The 16,190-nt window shown below is 41.0% G+C and overlaps 1 protein-coding gene across 13 annotated transcripts in view; it reads left to right on the top strand.

Annotated features, from left to right (window-relative positions):
• The first annotated feature begins 247 nt into the window (after positions 1–247).
• CFDP1 (craniofacial development protein 1) overlaps positions 248–16,190 on the top strand; it is a 157,586-nt gene continuing 141,643 nt past the window's right edge. For all 13 annotated transcript variants that reach the window (XR_003676381.2, XR_003676380.2, XR_008615416.1 and 10 more), the window contains exons 1-4: positions 248–715; positions 9,053–9,170; positions 11,152–11,371; positions 11,690–11,817. Coding sequence is in view for 7 of the 13 variants with exons in the window: in XM_028477418.2 (XP_028333219.1) it covers positions 652–715; positions 9,053–9,170; positions 11,152–11,371; positions 11,690–11,817 (530 nt within the window). In the remaining 6 variants the exon portion in view is untranslated. The remainder of the gene's footprint in view (positions 716–9,052; positions 9,171–11,151; positions 11,372–11,689; positions 11,818–16,190) is intronic.

Below are 16,190 nucleotides of genomic sequence, written 5' to 3'. Positions count from 1 at the left end.
AGGAACACTAGGCAGCACCGCAGCACTACGCTCAGGGGTCATTTTAAACAGCAAAATCACCAACAAAAAGCACAAAAAATGCAAAAAACGCGGCACTAAACCGATTGCGAAGACGACACTTATTTAGAGTACGAGAGCCGAAGCAAGATAGCGGATCACGCCTCCAACGTCGGTACAAGCCACCACTGGCTGACTCAAAATTTTCACTCTCTGCGCATGTCCGCGAATAACCCCAGAAAGCACCGCGAATATTGATTTTTGGGGTGACAGTAAATTTTAACAAGTAAGCGAATACAAAAATACCAACCTGTGAATAACGAAGGTCACCTGTATTCCCGTGGACAAAACAAATTTCGTTTAAGCATATTTACTAAATCAAAGCGTCTGGTAGCGCTGGAGACTACAAGTTCCAGCATGCACCGCTTCAGCACGGAGCCCGTGTTCCGCCAACCGCCACAGTAGCGTCAAGCCCGAGGCTTTGGCCCGGAAGTGTCGCATTTGGATCACGTAGCACTCTTTGCGCCTGTGCACACGCTGCGGGGGCCGCCCCAGCTACCGCCGCCCCTGCAGCAGCTCTATCTATGGTTTCTCCCTAGAGCTTTGCCGTTGGGGGTAGCTGCTGCGACTGTGTTCGCCCCGCGCGGCAGCGACATGGAGGAATTCGATTCCGAAGACTTCTCCACCTCGGAGGAGGACGAAGACTACGTGCCATCCGGTGAGCGATTCCACCTGAGGCGAGAGGCGGCTTGCCCCGCCCCGCGCCTCACGTGAGGTGCGCTTTGCCCAGCGTGCGTGGGCCCGGTGGCCCAGTGGCCGCGTGGCGCGGGTCTCAAGTGTCCCCGCCCCGCGCCCTCGCCCGCCTGCTCGCACCGTGCGGCCCCCGTGGCCCAGGAAGTGTGCACGGGACGTCTCGCGCAGCTGCTCCTCATGGCCTGCCTTCGGCCGCCGCCGCCTCTCGGAGCGCGGGAGCCGGCACGTGAACTCCTCTCTGCCTCTGGTGAAGCTGGCGGTGGTCGGTCATCGCGTACCCTTACCAGCCCTGAAATCTTCTGAAAGGCAGTCTTATCGCCAGGCCTTCCGTCCCCAGAGAATTGATAGCTAGCATCACGTTCCAGATAGGTCTCTTCACTTTCTGTCCTCAAAAGGGATCTGGTTGTTAAAAAGTTCACATAATGATGCCCTTTGCCTCTTTGCAACGTCTATACCCATTGCTCTCTGATCAGACCTTTGATTTTTTGTTTTTTTGTATAGGCTTCTAAAACCGAACCGGGCCAAAGTAAATGTCACCCAAACCTACCCCTTCCGCCCTCCTGCACCTTCCGCAGGCTTCCCCATCTCATAGAAGTATCTGCCCGTACAGTAGCTCAGGTTAAAAACAAAACAAAACCTTGGGAATTGTCCTTATTCTCACTGTTTTGGTCTAACCAATCATTAAGTTCTGCTTGCGTCTGCGTAGAAGGTTAATTTCTGATCAGTTCCTCACCAATCTCGCTCTTACTGAACTACTATTAACACTAAGACTCGCCATAGCCTCCCAGTTGGTTTCCTGGGTTCCATTCTTGTCCACCAACATTGGTCTTTCGGTATCGGCCAGTATGATCATGTGAAAACTAGTTTATATTTTAATCAGAGTTATGCATGCGCCTGTTTCAAAATAGTCAAATATTTTTGAAAGGCTTATTTTCGAAACTGAACCGTTTCCATCACCTCTCATACCTGTCAATCCTCCCCAGAAGAAACTGCTTTCTTTTGTAAAAAATTTATTTATTATTTATTTTTTGGCTGTGTTCGGTCTTCGTTTCTGTGCGAGGGCTTTCTCTAGTTGCGGCAAGCGGGGGCCACTCTTCATCGTGATGCGCGGACCTCTCACTATCGCGGCGCGGCCTCTCGTTGCGGAGCGCAGGCTCAGTAGTTGTGGCTCACGGGTCTAGTTGCTCCGCGGCATGTGGGATCTTCCCAGATCAGGGCTCTAACCCGTGTCCCCTGCATTGGCAGGCAGATTCTCAACCACTGCGCCACCAGGGAAGCCTATGAAACTGCTTTCTACTTTTAAAATTTGGTACTTCCATTGTCTGTTGACTTAACCCATCCATGTTGGGTGTTACGTTAACACCCTCTTTAGTCTCACCGTTTCACCTTCAGACCCTCCCCAGCTCCCCAGCCTGCCAATGTTCCTATGTCTAATTTGGGTTAGATTGGTATTAAGTGTTTCCTTTTTTTGTAATTACTTTGTGGACATCTTGTTCAGGCCTGACCATGTGGAATATACAGTTATTGCTTTTCCTGCACTAGTTTTCTCTGGAGTTAGTAATTGCCATTTTGTTGTTGTTGCTTAGTCTATGTACTTACTACTGATTTGATCCGGAACTTTCAAAATTGTCTCTATCATCTCCCAAGATATTTAGATTCATTAGATAATCTTTCACTTTTTGAAGTCCATCTTTGCCATCTGACCTGCTCCAATTTGTCTTGGTTTTACCACTTTGAAATCTAACATTTTCCATCATCACCACCACTCTGGATGTTCCTTTTACCTCCATTTTCTCTTGGATTCCCTGTTCCTTGGGTCCCATGATGTCTTCTTTTTTGGTGTGTTCCACCAGAATGAGAATAAATCCTCAAATAACTTCTTAGGAAAGATGCATTTTTTTAGAAACATTTTTTTTTTGAGACCTCGACTATCTAAAAATAGTGAAATATTGACCCTCAGGCATGATTACTAATTTGGTATAGAATTCTGTGTTCTATAATGGTAATTCTGCATTCTATAATAATAATTTTCTATCTGAATTTTAAAGGTATTCCTCCATTATTTTCTAAGTTTCCAGTGTTTTTATTAAAAAGTCTGTTGTCGGTAATTTTTCCTCATTTATATAAAATTTGTCTCTGGAAGTTGATAGAATCGTCTCTTTGTTTCTGATATTTTCTGATATTTCACAGTGATATACCCTTGGTATGAGTCTATTTTCATCCATTCTGCTGGGCCTTCTGGAACTTTTTTTTTTTTTTTTTGGCTGTGTTGGGTCTTTGTTGCCTCGCAGGTGCTACTCTTTGTTGTGGAGCACAGGCCCTAGAGCACGTAGGCTTCAGTGGCTGTGGCATATGGGCTCAGTAGTTGTGACTTGCGGGCTCTAGAGCGCAGGCTCAGTAGTTGTGGCACCCAGCTTAGTTGCTCCACGGCATGTGGGATCTTCCCAGGCCAGGGATCGCACCCGTGTCCCCTGCGTTGGCAGGCGGATTCTCAACCACTGCGCCACCAGGGAAGTCACTTCTGGGGGACAGTTTTCTCCATTTTATTTTTTTGGAATCATCATTATTTATGTGTTGAATCTTATGTTAGACCTTATGGACTGGCTCTATTTTCCTGTACTTTTTTTTTTTTTATAAACTTAAAAAAAATTTTATTTATGTATGTATGAATGTATGTATGTATGTATTTAGCTGCGCCACGTTTTAGCTACAGCACGTGGGATCTTCGTCTCCAGGTGCGGGATCTTTTAGTTGTGGCACGTGGAATCTTTTCAGTTGCAGCATGCGGAGTCTTTAGTTGTGGCATGTGTGATCTAGTTCCCTGACCAGGGATCGAACCTGGGCCCCCTGCATTGGGAGTGGGGAGTCTTAGCCACTGGCCCACCAGCAAAGTCCCTTCCTCTATTTTTATTCTCTATTTTCTAACCCTTTGACTTCTTTTTCACTTTATGGGAATATTTCAGTATTTTACCATCCAGCTCTTCTGTTGAGTTTTTTTTCTCTTTACATTTTTTTCCCCGAGTTTTATGGCTTTTATTAACACAAATGCAATGTGTACACGAGCTGTCTGTTCATTTTCTTTGCTGTGCAGCCTGGCATTGGGATTGGTGACTCAGATGGCCAGGTGGGCTGCTCTTTCCACAGTGACTTTAGGGTTCTTGGAGGAGATATTGGGAGTAGTCTCAGCACCGTAAGATTTATTGCCCATCAGCAGCACTTCAAGCTCTGACATAGTGGACCAGGAACTTCCAGAAGCCACTGGGCAGCATGTGCTTTGTTTTCTTGTATCAGTGTTGGATCTGGCCCTTGGATATTTTAAATTTTGAATAACTTTTTTGTTTTTTTCACAAATTTTAAATAGCATCATGTTCTTGTTTCATGTGTGCAGTATCTTATTGCTCTGTGGATATTCTTAATGCTTTAAGGCCTCTTCCCTTCTCAGCTGGCCCACACTCTGTGGAGCGTGTTTCTCCCATGACTGCTCTCACTTTCCAAGACGACCCCATGCCCTGGGACCGCTCTTGCCTTTAGAAATGGTCCGCATTCTTCCTATGGAAAGTGTATCTCTCTAAATAAATCCACTTCTTACCTGTCAAAGACTAATAATAATGCTTTAAATTTTTTTTACTTTTAACTTATGCACAGTAAAATTCATTCTTCATTATACTGCATGATTTTTGTGGTTGTTTGTGTAATTGAAAATTTGCTTTTTTCTTATCAGTGAGATTGAGCATCTTTTTTCATGTTTAAGATCCAGAGCCATATGCATCTCTTTGTCTGAAATGTCTGCAACATTCACCCATTTTTATGAAGAAAAATAACTATATATTATTACAAAAGCAGTGCATGAACTTTGTAGAAAATTAGAAAATGCAGGCAATTAAACATAAAAAATCAGAATCATTCCATTCCTACCACCCAGAGATTATCAGTATTGGTCCCTTAGTGAAACCCACTCTGATCTTTTTTCTTTACCCAGGTGTAGTTATTTGTGTTTTTCCCCAACCTGGAATCATAGTTTTTTCATGTTACTTTGTAATCTGCTCTTTTCAGTGAACATTCTGTCCCTGTCCATTTCAGTAAACTTTCAGCTCATCTAATATACAAACCATATTCAAGTTTTCCTTGTTGTCTCAAAAATGGCTTTAGCTTTTTTGTTTAAATCACCGTTGAGTTCAGGACTACATGTATCATCCAGTTGTTCCATCCCTTAAATCTGTTTTGATCTAGCACACTCCTGTTTCTGTGACTTAGATTGGCTTAGGAGATCAGGCTTGTCCTGCAGAATGTCTCACCTTCTGATTTCGTCTGGTTGCTCCCTCATGGTATTAGGTTGTTCCTTCGTCCCTTGAATTTTCGTTAAATTGGAAGTTAGATCTAAACGCTTGGTGGATTTAAATGAAATAATTTTAGCTAAAATAAATTATAGACGACTTGAGTGTTTCATAATGCATAACATCAGAAAACACAAAATACCTGGTTAATTCCCATGGTTGTGACTTCTGGATCAGAATGATGAGAGTTTGATCCTTCTATTGTGTAATTATTTTTTCTCTTAGAACTGGAAACTCTCTATGTGGTAATATACTTAATCGTTAAAACTTAAATTGTTTTTTAACACTACTTTATAATCCTTTCCTAAATTACTACTATCATTAGAGTGTGAGAGCGATGGTTTTCTAATTTTGTGGTTCTTCTACATTTATTGGTTGATGTTCTTCTGAAAGTGTAGCTTTTCCTCATCAGTGGGGCAGGATAAATGTTTAATTCATTTCCCTTAACTTCCAGTTTTCAAAATAGGGAGTAATCTTAATAGTAACCTAGAATGGTGCAAATACTTTTTAAAATTAATTAATTTAATTAATTTATTTTTGGCTGTGTTGGGTCTTCGTTGCTGCGCATGGGCTTTCTCTAGTTGTGTCCAGTGGGGGCTACTCTTCACTGAGGTGTGCAGGCTTCTCATTGCAGTGGCTTCTCTTGTTGAGGAGCACGGGCTCTAGCCGCACGGGCTTCAGTAGTTGTGGCACGTGGGTCAGTAGTTGTGGCTCGTGGGGTCTAGAACGCAGGCTCAGTAGTTGTGGTGCACGGGCTTAGTTGCTCCACGGCATGTGGGATCTTCCCGGTCCAGGGCTCGAACCCGTGTACCAGGGAAGCCCTGGTACAAATAATTTTTTCTGTCTTTTTAGAAAAAATATCATGGACTTCCCTGGTGGCGCAGTGGTTGAGAGTCTGCCTGCCGAGGCAGGGGACGCGGGTTCGTGTCCCGATCCGGGAAGATTCCACATGCCGTGGAGTGGCTGGGCCCCTGGGCCCGTGGGCCATGGCCGCTGAGCCTGCGCGTCCGGAGCCTGTGCTCCGCAATGGGAGAGACCACAACAGTGAGAGGCCCGCGTATCGCAAAAAAAAAAAAAAAAAAAAAAAAAAAAATCATAAAGGTGTCACAGTTTTTTATCGATTCGGTGTATTTCAGTCTAACAGTTATTCGTTTTAATGGTCAGGTCATCACTTTTGGCCACTAAAAGTTCTTTCAAGCTGGATCTTATATCCTTTTAACGGGACCCATCATTCTTAAATAACTACCTTGCTTTCTGGCACAGCAAAATGTCCCCATTTCACCTTGTGCTTTCCTTCCCTCAGACCTGAACTTAGCTGGCCTTTTCAGGGAGCCATTTTTGTGTTGAGTCATATCAAAGAATACAATCTGAACTTTAAAGAAATGCTCATTGCTACTAGAGTGACATTGCTTCTATGCCATTTAAGTGAACAGAGCTAGAAAATATTTATCTTAAAAAGAGTTAAGAGTTCTGAATTTTAATTTCAGTTTTAACATTTGTTTTCACTTAATTTCTTAATTTCTTTGGTTTTATAATTGTGTGTCATTTCTTACTCTGAAGTTCTGGATTCCTAACAAGATTCGTATAACTACTTAACTTTCTTTTACCTATAATAAAAGGAATAGTTTCAAAATACCAACGCCAATGTTACTACTAGGAATAGAACTTTTTGGTCTTTAGAGTGCATCTTGCTAAGGATGAACAGTCAAAATACTGTTTCTAAAGCTCTTGGAGGGACGTCCCTGGTGGCGCAGTGGTTGAGAATCCGCCTGCCAATTCAGGGGACACGGGTTCGATCCCTGGTCTGAGAAGATCCCACATGCCACAGAGCAACTAAGCCCATGTGCCACAACTACTGAGTCTGTGCTCTAGAACCTGTGAGCCACAACTACTGAGCCTGCATGCTGCAACTATTGAAGCCCACGTGGCTAGAGCCCGTGCTCTGCAACAAGAGAAGCCACCGCAATGAGAAGCCCGAGCACCGCAACGAAGAGTAGCCCCCGCCCACTGCAACTAGGGAAAGCCCACACATAGCATCGAAGACCCAACAGCCAAAAATAAATAAATAAAATAAATAAATTCATAAAAAATAAATAAATAAATAAATTCCTTGGAGTAAATCCTTTCTTTGTGGCTTGTGTTATCAGTTTGGTTATGTTTGTTTATTTAAACTTTGTTCAATTTAAGGGATTTTCAGAATTCTGCGGAGCAATAAACACTGAGAACTCTTGCTTCTGTTGCCCCTGCTTACCCCACTGTCTTCTGCCCTGACCCTTACAGATAGCGGTTTTCATTAGTTTTCTGTTTTTCCTTGTAATTTTGCCTTTTTATATTCTATTTGTATAAACAAATACAGTATAGCTGGGTACCCACCACTGTGGGTTTGTCTTTTAAAAGTCCTTTTGTTGTAGTGATTTTACTCCGGTTTCAGGAGGAAGCAGAATTACGTTTGTGTGTTCAGTCTCTTCATGAAACGCTTTCACTTCCCACTTGGTGTCTAAGATGCCAAATTTGCTTCCATTTTAGAACCCTTATATTTACTATTCCGATGCCCTCAAATGCTTATTCTCCAGATTTTAGCAGGGCTGGCTCATTCTCATTATCTTTGTTCTCTTTTTTTTACCTAATCTGTGCTATCATATTTGTAGTTTTCAAGAGTTTTATAATTATTTTTTTCATTTTCTGAAAATTTTTTAGTCATCTTATTCTTGTTTTGTGGATGTCTCTTTGAGGATATAAATTATAAAGGTTTTTTTTTTTTTCTAATTTTGTTTCCTCTTAATTCCTTTCTGTTTGTTTTCAGTCTTACCTTTGATATTGGGAGCTTTCCTCATTGTTTGGTGGTCCTAGTTCATTGTGAGTGAAATACCTTAAAACTAATTTGATGTGCAGGAACATTCAAAACAGCCCTGTTTGTAATGGCCCCAAACCAAATGTCCATCAGCAGAGGAATGGATAAATAAATTGTGGTATAGTCATACAGTGAAATAATATTAGGGATGAGAATGAATAAGCTACAGCTACATGGAAGCAACTGGGTGACTTACAAATAGAATGTTGAGTAAAAGAAGCTGGACGCAAGGGTACATATTGTAGGCTTCTGTTTAAGGCTCAAAAACAGATGAAACTAATTTATGATGTTAGAATTCAGGGTAGTGGTTACCTGTGGGATGTGGGTGGTGGCTATTGATTGGAACAGGGGCCTTCTGCAATGCTGGTCATGTTCTGCTTCTTCAACTGGGTCTAATTATACAAGTGTGTTCACTTTGCGTAATTTCGTTGACCTGTACGTTATTAGTTTGTGTGCTTTTTGGTGTGTTATGCTTCAAATAAAAGCTATGTGAAGTAAAAAAGAAAAACAACTGGTTGAATCTCTGTGTGTACAGGATTTATTGACTGGTACCCATAGAATGTGGTCAGACTGGGCATCCAAGCAACACTTTTGTTGGGGACCCCAGAATGTCAGTGTCTGAAGATGGGAAGCAGATGTGTTTGTTTTTTCCTGCTATGTCTAACTTGAAGTCTTTAAGCCTCTTTCTAAACCTCTTTAATTGATAAGACAAGGTATCCTTTGCTTACTTTTGAAAGATACCCACGATGAGGTGGAAACATGAGTTTCTTTTTTGAAAAGTACAGTAGTGAGTTTGCAGTTTCTGTTCATTCATTCAGCATATACTTCTAAAGACATGCGGATCCATGTCCTCATGGTGTGTGGAGCATAGCAGAAATTGCAAACATTAAATATAAGTGGGGTGCGTTAAGGAGGGAAATATGGACTGCCCTGGAGGCCTAGAATAGGGGAACTTAGCCTAGTCTTCGGGAATAGGGAAGACGTCCCTCAGGAAATGTTATTTTAGTCTGGTGAAGAACAGAGGAAAATACTACATTTTTTTCTTAATGAAAATGTCTCATCTTGATGTGAAAACCTTTATTCCTGTCTGTCTGACCACCCTGTTATGTGATTTCAGGTGGAGAGTATAGTGAAGATGATGTAAATGAATTAGTGAAGGAAGATGAAGTGGATGGTGAAGAGCAGACACAGAAAACCAAAGAGAGAAAAAGAAAGGCTCAGAGCATTCCGGCCAGGTGATGCTGCCCTCAAGGCCCTTAGAAGTCAGGGGCTGTTATCATAACCTTCCAGATTGCTGGGATTGGTCTGATGATAGATTTCTTACTGCCGGGGTTTCTAACCTTTTTCTCACTGAGGGAAATATTTGGTGACATTTTAGGATTAAATTTTTATTCTCTGGCAAGCTTTAAAATTTTTTGAGCTTTAATTTTAAAAAGTTAATAGGTAATATGTGCACCTGGTTTAAAATTGAAAACCCGGGAATTCCCTGGCAGTCCAGGGGTTAGAACTCTGCCTTTCCAATGCCAGGGCCTGGGTTCAATCCCTGGTCGGGGAACTAAGATCCCACAAGCTATGTGGTTTGGCCAAAAGAAAAGAAAAAAGCAATTGCTACAAAAAATATGTACCCCATCTCTAGCCCTTGTTGCTTTGTCTCAGAATAATTACGTTACCAGAGATAATTCTGTGTATGTACAATCATGTATATATGTATTTCCTACTTTTTCTTTTTTCGGCCATGCGGCTCGCGGGATCTTACTTCCCTGACCAGGGATTGAACCCATGCCCCCTGCAGTGGAAGCATGGGAAGTCCTAACAACTGGACCGCCAGGGAATTCCCTACATTCCCTACTCTTTAAAAAAAAAAAAAAAAAAAAGAATAGTAGCATACTCTGCATATCATTTCTCACTTTCCTTATTTCACATCTTGGAGCTGATACTATGGCAGTATATTTAGCTCTACCTTTTTCTTTTCAGTGGCTGCATAGTGTTACATTACTGGACAGACCTTACTTTATTTAAACATTCCTTTATTGAGAGACCTTTAGATTGTCCTCATCTTTACTACAGCAAATAAGACTGCAGTGAATATTCTTCTTATGTGTCTTTGTACACATGTATATTTGTAAATTAGATCTGTAGAAGTAGAATTGTTTGACCCGGGGTTATATGTAGTAAAAAAAAAAAAAAAATTTTATAGGTATAGACAAATTACCTTCTATAAGCCTGGTACTGAATTGCACTCCCACCAAAAATTATGAAAATTCTGACAAGTTATTTAACTCAAAAAGGGAGTCTTTCAATACAAGTCTTTTATTCTCTTTGATTGGTGTTTCTGTCTTCCTGGACATTAAAGCAAAAAGCAGATTGTAGAAAGAGAATTTTGAGTATTAGGTGATTCACTTGAAGTCAGAATAGTCTTTTTTTTTTTTTTTTAATATTTATTTATTTTATTTACTTATTTAAGCTGCGCCAGGTCTTAGTTGCAGCACGCGGGATCTTGGTTGCGGCATCTTTAGTCGCGGCATGCAGACTTCTTAGTCGCCGCATGCATGTGGGATCTAGTTCCCCGACCAGGGATCCAACCCGGGTGCCCTGCATTGGGAGCGGAGTCTTACCCACTGGACCACCAGGGAAATCCCCCAGAATAGTCTTAAGAAGCAGTTTACTCTTTTAAGTCTTGGACCCAGTTCTTTTATCCTTGGCTTTTGTATATTCCAGCTTTCATATCTTCAGAAGGTGGGAAGAAACATGGATTCCCCACTCCCCACCCCCTCAGAACTCTGGGAAAAAACAGTGCAAATAAATCTGAGGCTCTCTTCAATCTCTGTTCCCCCAATGGAGTGACTTTTAAAAAGTCAAAAATACCGGGCATATGTATGTAATTAGAACCCTCTTTCTGAACAGATTGATTCTGTGAGGTGATTTTGGGTATTTTCTTGGTGAAAACAGCTGGTCCTAACTTAGAAGTAGAACACTGTATTTTGATTCTAAATGCTTTGGGAAAATGCTAACTGTAAGAGCTCAGTTCTTTTATTCTTCCACAAAATCTCAGCGTACCTCTCCCGCTTCCCCTATCAGGCGTGTTAACCAGTAGTCCCCAGATTTAAAAGTATTCTGATATTTGCAACGTTATGTTTGGAATTCAGGAAGGGATAACTGAAATTATTTTGCCTGTTTGTCTTGTCTTTCCTTTTCCTTGTGACTGTTGGTGATTAGGAAGAGAAAACAAGGTGGCCTCTCATTAGAAGAAGAGGACGAGGAGGATGCCAACGAGGAATCTGGAGGAAGTAGTAGTGAGGAGGAAGATGCAGCTGCAGAGCCAGAAAAAGGCATTGAGTCAGAGAATGCAAGGAAAAAGAAGGAAGATGAACTATGGGCCAGCTTCCTCAATGACGTAGGACCAAAATCAAAAGTGCCTCCGCGTACACAAGTTAAAGTAAGTTAATAGATGAATGGGATGAATGTTTCCCCAGAAATGCCGGAAGTTCCCCAGATAGATTTTTTAAATTTACAAACTGAGATTTGAGGCTTACAACAGAAATCAGACTAGATGCCTTTTAATAGTAACTCTACTAAGTGAAAAGCAAAGCATTCCTTATGGTAGGAAACACGAGCCTTTCTAATTAAATAAATTTTCAATAAGCATTTAACTGTTTAGAGATGAAATATTTAAGGATAGCTGGAAACAACATGTTTGGATGGATCTTTTAGTTTTCATCCTTATATGAAACTGATTACACTTCTTTTTTCGTAGAGAGGAGAGGAGGCCGAAGAGACAAGTTCAAGTAAATTGTTGGTCAAAGCAGAAGAGCTAGAGAAACCTAAAGAAACAGAAAAAGTTAAAATCACCAAGGTGTTTGATTTTGCTGGTGAAGAAGTCAGGTAAGATGACATTCACAGACTTCAAAACTAGTACTTTTAAAAAGGAGCATCTTTCTAAATGGTGTTAGACATCTGTCCTCTTTCCAACCCATCTTAATATTGTGGAAGATTTATATTTGAACTCAAGGAAAACAGTGGTTCCATTGATTATCAGGGAATATGAGAAAGGTTCTTTTACATATGGCAATGTAGTTGAGGGCATTATGAAGTGGTTAGCTGAACAGAAACAAGAAAATGTAAGAGTTAAGTGTTTGGTTTCACTTACTCATGCCGTGCTTTGTGACTTTGGCTATTTCTCCCTTTATTACTTCCCTTAACTTTGATGTATCAGCCCCAGTGAAACCTTTGAAATCAGGTGAGAATTGAAAGTACTAGGAGAGAAATTTGATTCTGATATTATTTCTTCATCTTAATATTATGTTTTAAATTGATTCATAGGTTTGTTACTAGTTTAGAAAAACATTATAGGCTTAATACTCTTGGCCGTTCTAGATGAGAACCACATGCCCAGGATTTCTTCTTCCCCATTTATTTAAAATTTTAATATGAAAACAGCAGATCTGTAATTTAGAGCTGGACAAGAACAGATGAAGTGCCTGCCAATCAACAGTTCTGTAGATGGTCACATTTATTTTCCTTGACAGTAATTAATTAGACTTGTTTACTCTCTGTAAATATAATTTCCCCTAAAGTTGATACTCTTAAAAATAATTTCTAGTTTCGAACAATTATTTCATCTAGTGAAAATATATCTTAGAAAAAAGTTTGGCATTATTTGTTTGTTTGTTTTTAACATTTATTTATTTATTTATTTATTTGGCTGCGCTGGGTCTTAGTTGTGGCACGCGGGATATTCATTGCAGCGTGTGGGATCTTTGGTTGCAGTGTGTGGGAACTTTAGTTGCGGCATGCGGGATCTAGTTCCCTGTCCAGGGATCGAACCCGGGTCCCCTGCGTTGGGAGCACGGAGTCTTAACTGCTGAATCACCAGGGAAGTCCCGGCATTATTAGTTTGGTTTTTTTTGTTTGTTTGTTTTTTTTCCGGTATGCGGGCCTCTCACTGTTGTGGCCTCTCCCGTTGCGGAGTGCAGGCTCCGGACGCACAGGCTCAGCGGCCGTGGCTCACGGGCCCAGCCGCTCCGCGGCATGTGGGATCTTCCCAGACCGGGGCACGAACCCGTGTCCCCTGCATCGGCAGGCGGATTCTCAACCACTGCGCCACCAGGGAAGCCCCATTATTAGCTTTATAAATGAGGTGAAGCAACACTTTTTATTATTGTTATTATTTGTTGTTGTTCTTGTTGGTGGTGGCTTTTTTTATTTTTTATTTTATTTTTTTATTGGAGTAGAGTTGATTTACAGTGTTGCGTTGCTTTCTGCTCTACAGCACGGTGAATCGGTTATAGATATACATATTTCCACTCTTTTAGTATTACTTTTTTTCTCCCCCAATTTTTTTTCTGAAAAATTTTACACTTACAAAAATGTTGCAAGAATAGTATTACAGTGAACACTCATATACCTATCATACTGATTCACCACTTGTAAATGTTTTGCCCCTCTCTCCACCATCTGTTTCCGTATTTCTCGCTTTTTGTTTTGGCTGAACCGTTTGAGAATTGTAGACATCATGACGCTTCACTCTTAAATACTTCATCACTGTTTCCTAAGAACAAGGATCTTCTCCTTTGTGACACAATATAACTCTCGTATTTGGTAGATTAGGCATTAATGCAGATTGTTATCTAAATTCTCTGTAGTGAAGGACCCTGATTTTAAATTTTCAACCTGTTGCAGACCAATAATTTTGTAAAACACAATAAATAGGAATTATTAGAAAAGTAAATTAAGAAGAAATACAAACGCAAACCTTTTTAAAAATATTTATTTATTTATTTATTTAGGCTGTGTGCCGGCTCTTAGTTGGTGGCTCGTGGGATCTTTGTTGTGGCGTGCTGGCTCTTAGTTGTGGCATGCGGACTTCTTAGTTGGCAGCATGCATGTGGGATCTAGTTCCCTGACCAGGGATTGCACCCAGGACCCCTGCATTGGGAGTGTGAAGTCTTACCCACTGGACCACCAGGGAAGTCCCCAAGCTCAAATTTTTAACAATAAGATTTAACAGACAGATGTAAAATTACATTTCAATAAGTACAGTCAAAATGAGCATAAAATAAGAAAAGGAAAAGAATTACATAACTATCCTTTTTTTTTATGGGGTGGGCAGAGGGCACACCCTGCGACTTGCAGGATCTTAGTTCCCCAACCAGGGATTGAACCCGAGCCCTGGCACTGAAAGTGCCAAGTCCTAACCATTGGACTGCCAGGGAATTCCCTATAACTAAACATGTTGATCATTGAAAGTGTGAGTGTAAGTGATTGATAAAAGCAATCACCTTTTAATTCTATAATTGAAGCAAAAAACTAAAAGTATCAATTCCCAGTACTTAACATCTAGACACATACTTTGAATAAGTGCTGTTTATATTAATTTTTAAAGTTTTTAATGGGTCAATATAGCTTATATCTTTCTTGTTAATTAATCTAAGTGGGATTGGTGACAGCCCTACTCCTGGAGGATGATGTATATGTAAATTATTTCTGTGTTGGTGCTCTTCCTCTTCTTTTTAATTTAAAAAAAATAATACTCATCATAAACCCATCTCAGAGGGCTGTATTTGTACCTCTTTATTTATTTATTTAAATTTATTTATTTATTTATTTATTGGCTGTATTGGGTCTTCGTTGCTGCGTGTGGGCTTTCTCTTGTTGCGGCAAGCGGGGGCTACTCTTTGTTGCAGCGCGCGGGCTTCTCATTGCAGTGGCTTCTCTTGTTGCAGAGCGCGGGCTCTAGGTGTGGGGGCTTCGGTAGTTGTGGCATGTGGTCTCAATAGTTGTGGCTCATGGGCTCTAGAGCACAGGCTCAGTAGTTGTCGCGCACGGGCTTAGCTGCTCCGTGGCATGTGGGATCTTCCCGGACCAGGGCTCGAACCCGTGTCCCTTCCATTGGCAGGCAGATTCTTAACCACTGCGCCACCAGGGAAGTCCTGTACCTCTTTTTAATTTATTTTTCTAATAAATTCTTTCTGTTGTGTTTTACAAAAGTATTGGTCTGCAATAGGTTGAAATTTTTAAATCATGGTCCTTCACTACAGATAATTTAGACAATGATCTGCAATAATGTGAAAGTAATGAGGATGGAAGTGTGGATTTTAAAGCAGTTTCATAAGTTCAGGATTTTCATTTTTACTTTTTCCAAATGAAGCCAGTAATAACTATATTTTCTTTTTTTTCCTTCCAGTTTTATTGAGAAATAATTGACATACAGCACTGTATAAGTTTAAGGTGTACAGCATGATGATTTGACCTAGGTACCTCATGAAATGATTAGTAGTAACTGTATTTTCAGAGTTCATCTTCAGTGCTTCATAAGTAGTCAGTTCCAGTAATTTATCCTGTCAAGTTATAATTAAATTTAAGTTATATTTCAGTGGGAAAAAAGAATTCTGGATGCATGAATTTCCTATGTGTGGATTTTTTTAAGGAAAATATAATTCAGAACATTCTGTGAAACATGTTAACCTATAGGAACTGTTCTTCAGGCTTTTAACTTTCATTTTTACTCTTAGAGTTTGTTTCTGAAAAATATGTTGAATTACTTCCTTGTGTGAAAGTACTAAGATTACTGAAAACACCAAACTGGGAATTCCCTGGCAGTCCAGTGGTTAGGGCTCCACTGTTTCACTGCTGAGGGCCTGGGTTCAATTCCTGGTTGGGGAACTAAGATCCCGCAAGCTGCTCAGCACGGCCAAAAAAACCAAAAAAATACGAAACAAAGCAGGCAAATAAGCATGTTTTACTGTCTAATTGAGATCTTTAAAATTGGGTACCATATGGTTATTGTTTTTCTTTTAGAAGTACTAAGTTTATTCTGTAGTTCGTCATTCTCAAGGCACTTTCTTCTTCATAACCATTGTACTTCAGCATGCATTATAACCTGTGCATATTTATGATCAACTTTCAGTTTATCAAAAATAGAGTCATTGGGCTTCCCTGGTGGTGCAGTGGTTGAGAGTCTGCCTGCCGATGCAGGGGACGTGGGTTCGTGCCCCGGTCCGGGAAGATCCCACATGCCGTGGAGCGGCTAGGCCCGTGAGCCATGGCCGCTGAGCCTGTGCGTCCGGAGCCTGTGCTTCGCAACGGGAGAGGCCACGACAGTGAGAGGCCCGCGTACCGCAAACAAACAAACAAACAAACAAAAAATAGAGTCATTTAGGGGGCTTCCCTGGTGGCGCAGTGGTTGAGAATATGCCTGCTAATTCAGGGGACGCGGGTTCGAGCCCTGGCCTGGGAGACTCCTACATGCCGCGGAG

This window comes from Physeter macrocephalus, chromosome 17 (assembly GCF_002837175.3).
Source record: "Physeter macrocephalus isolate SW-GA chromosome 17, ASM283717v5, whole genome shotgun sequence".
Taxonomy (NCBI): domain Eukaryota; kingdom Metazoa; phylum Chordata; class Mammalia; order Artiodactyla; family Physeteridae; genus Physeter; species Physeter macrocephalus.
Note: the sequence above shows the minus strand (reverse complement) of the source record. Positions and strands in the feature narration are given on the sequence as shown.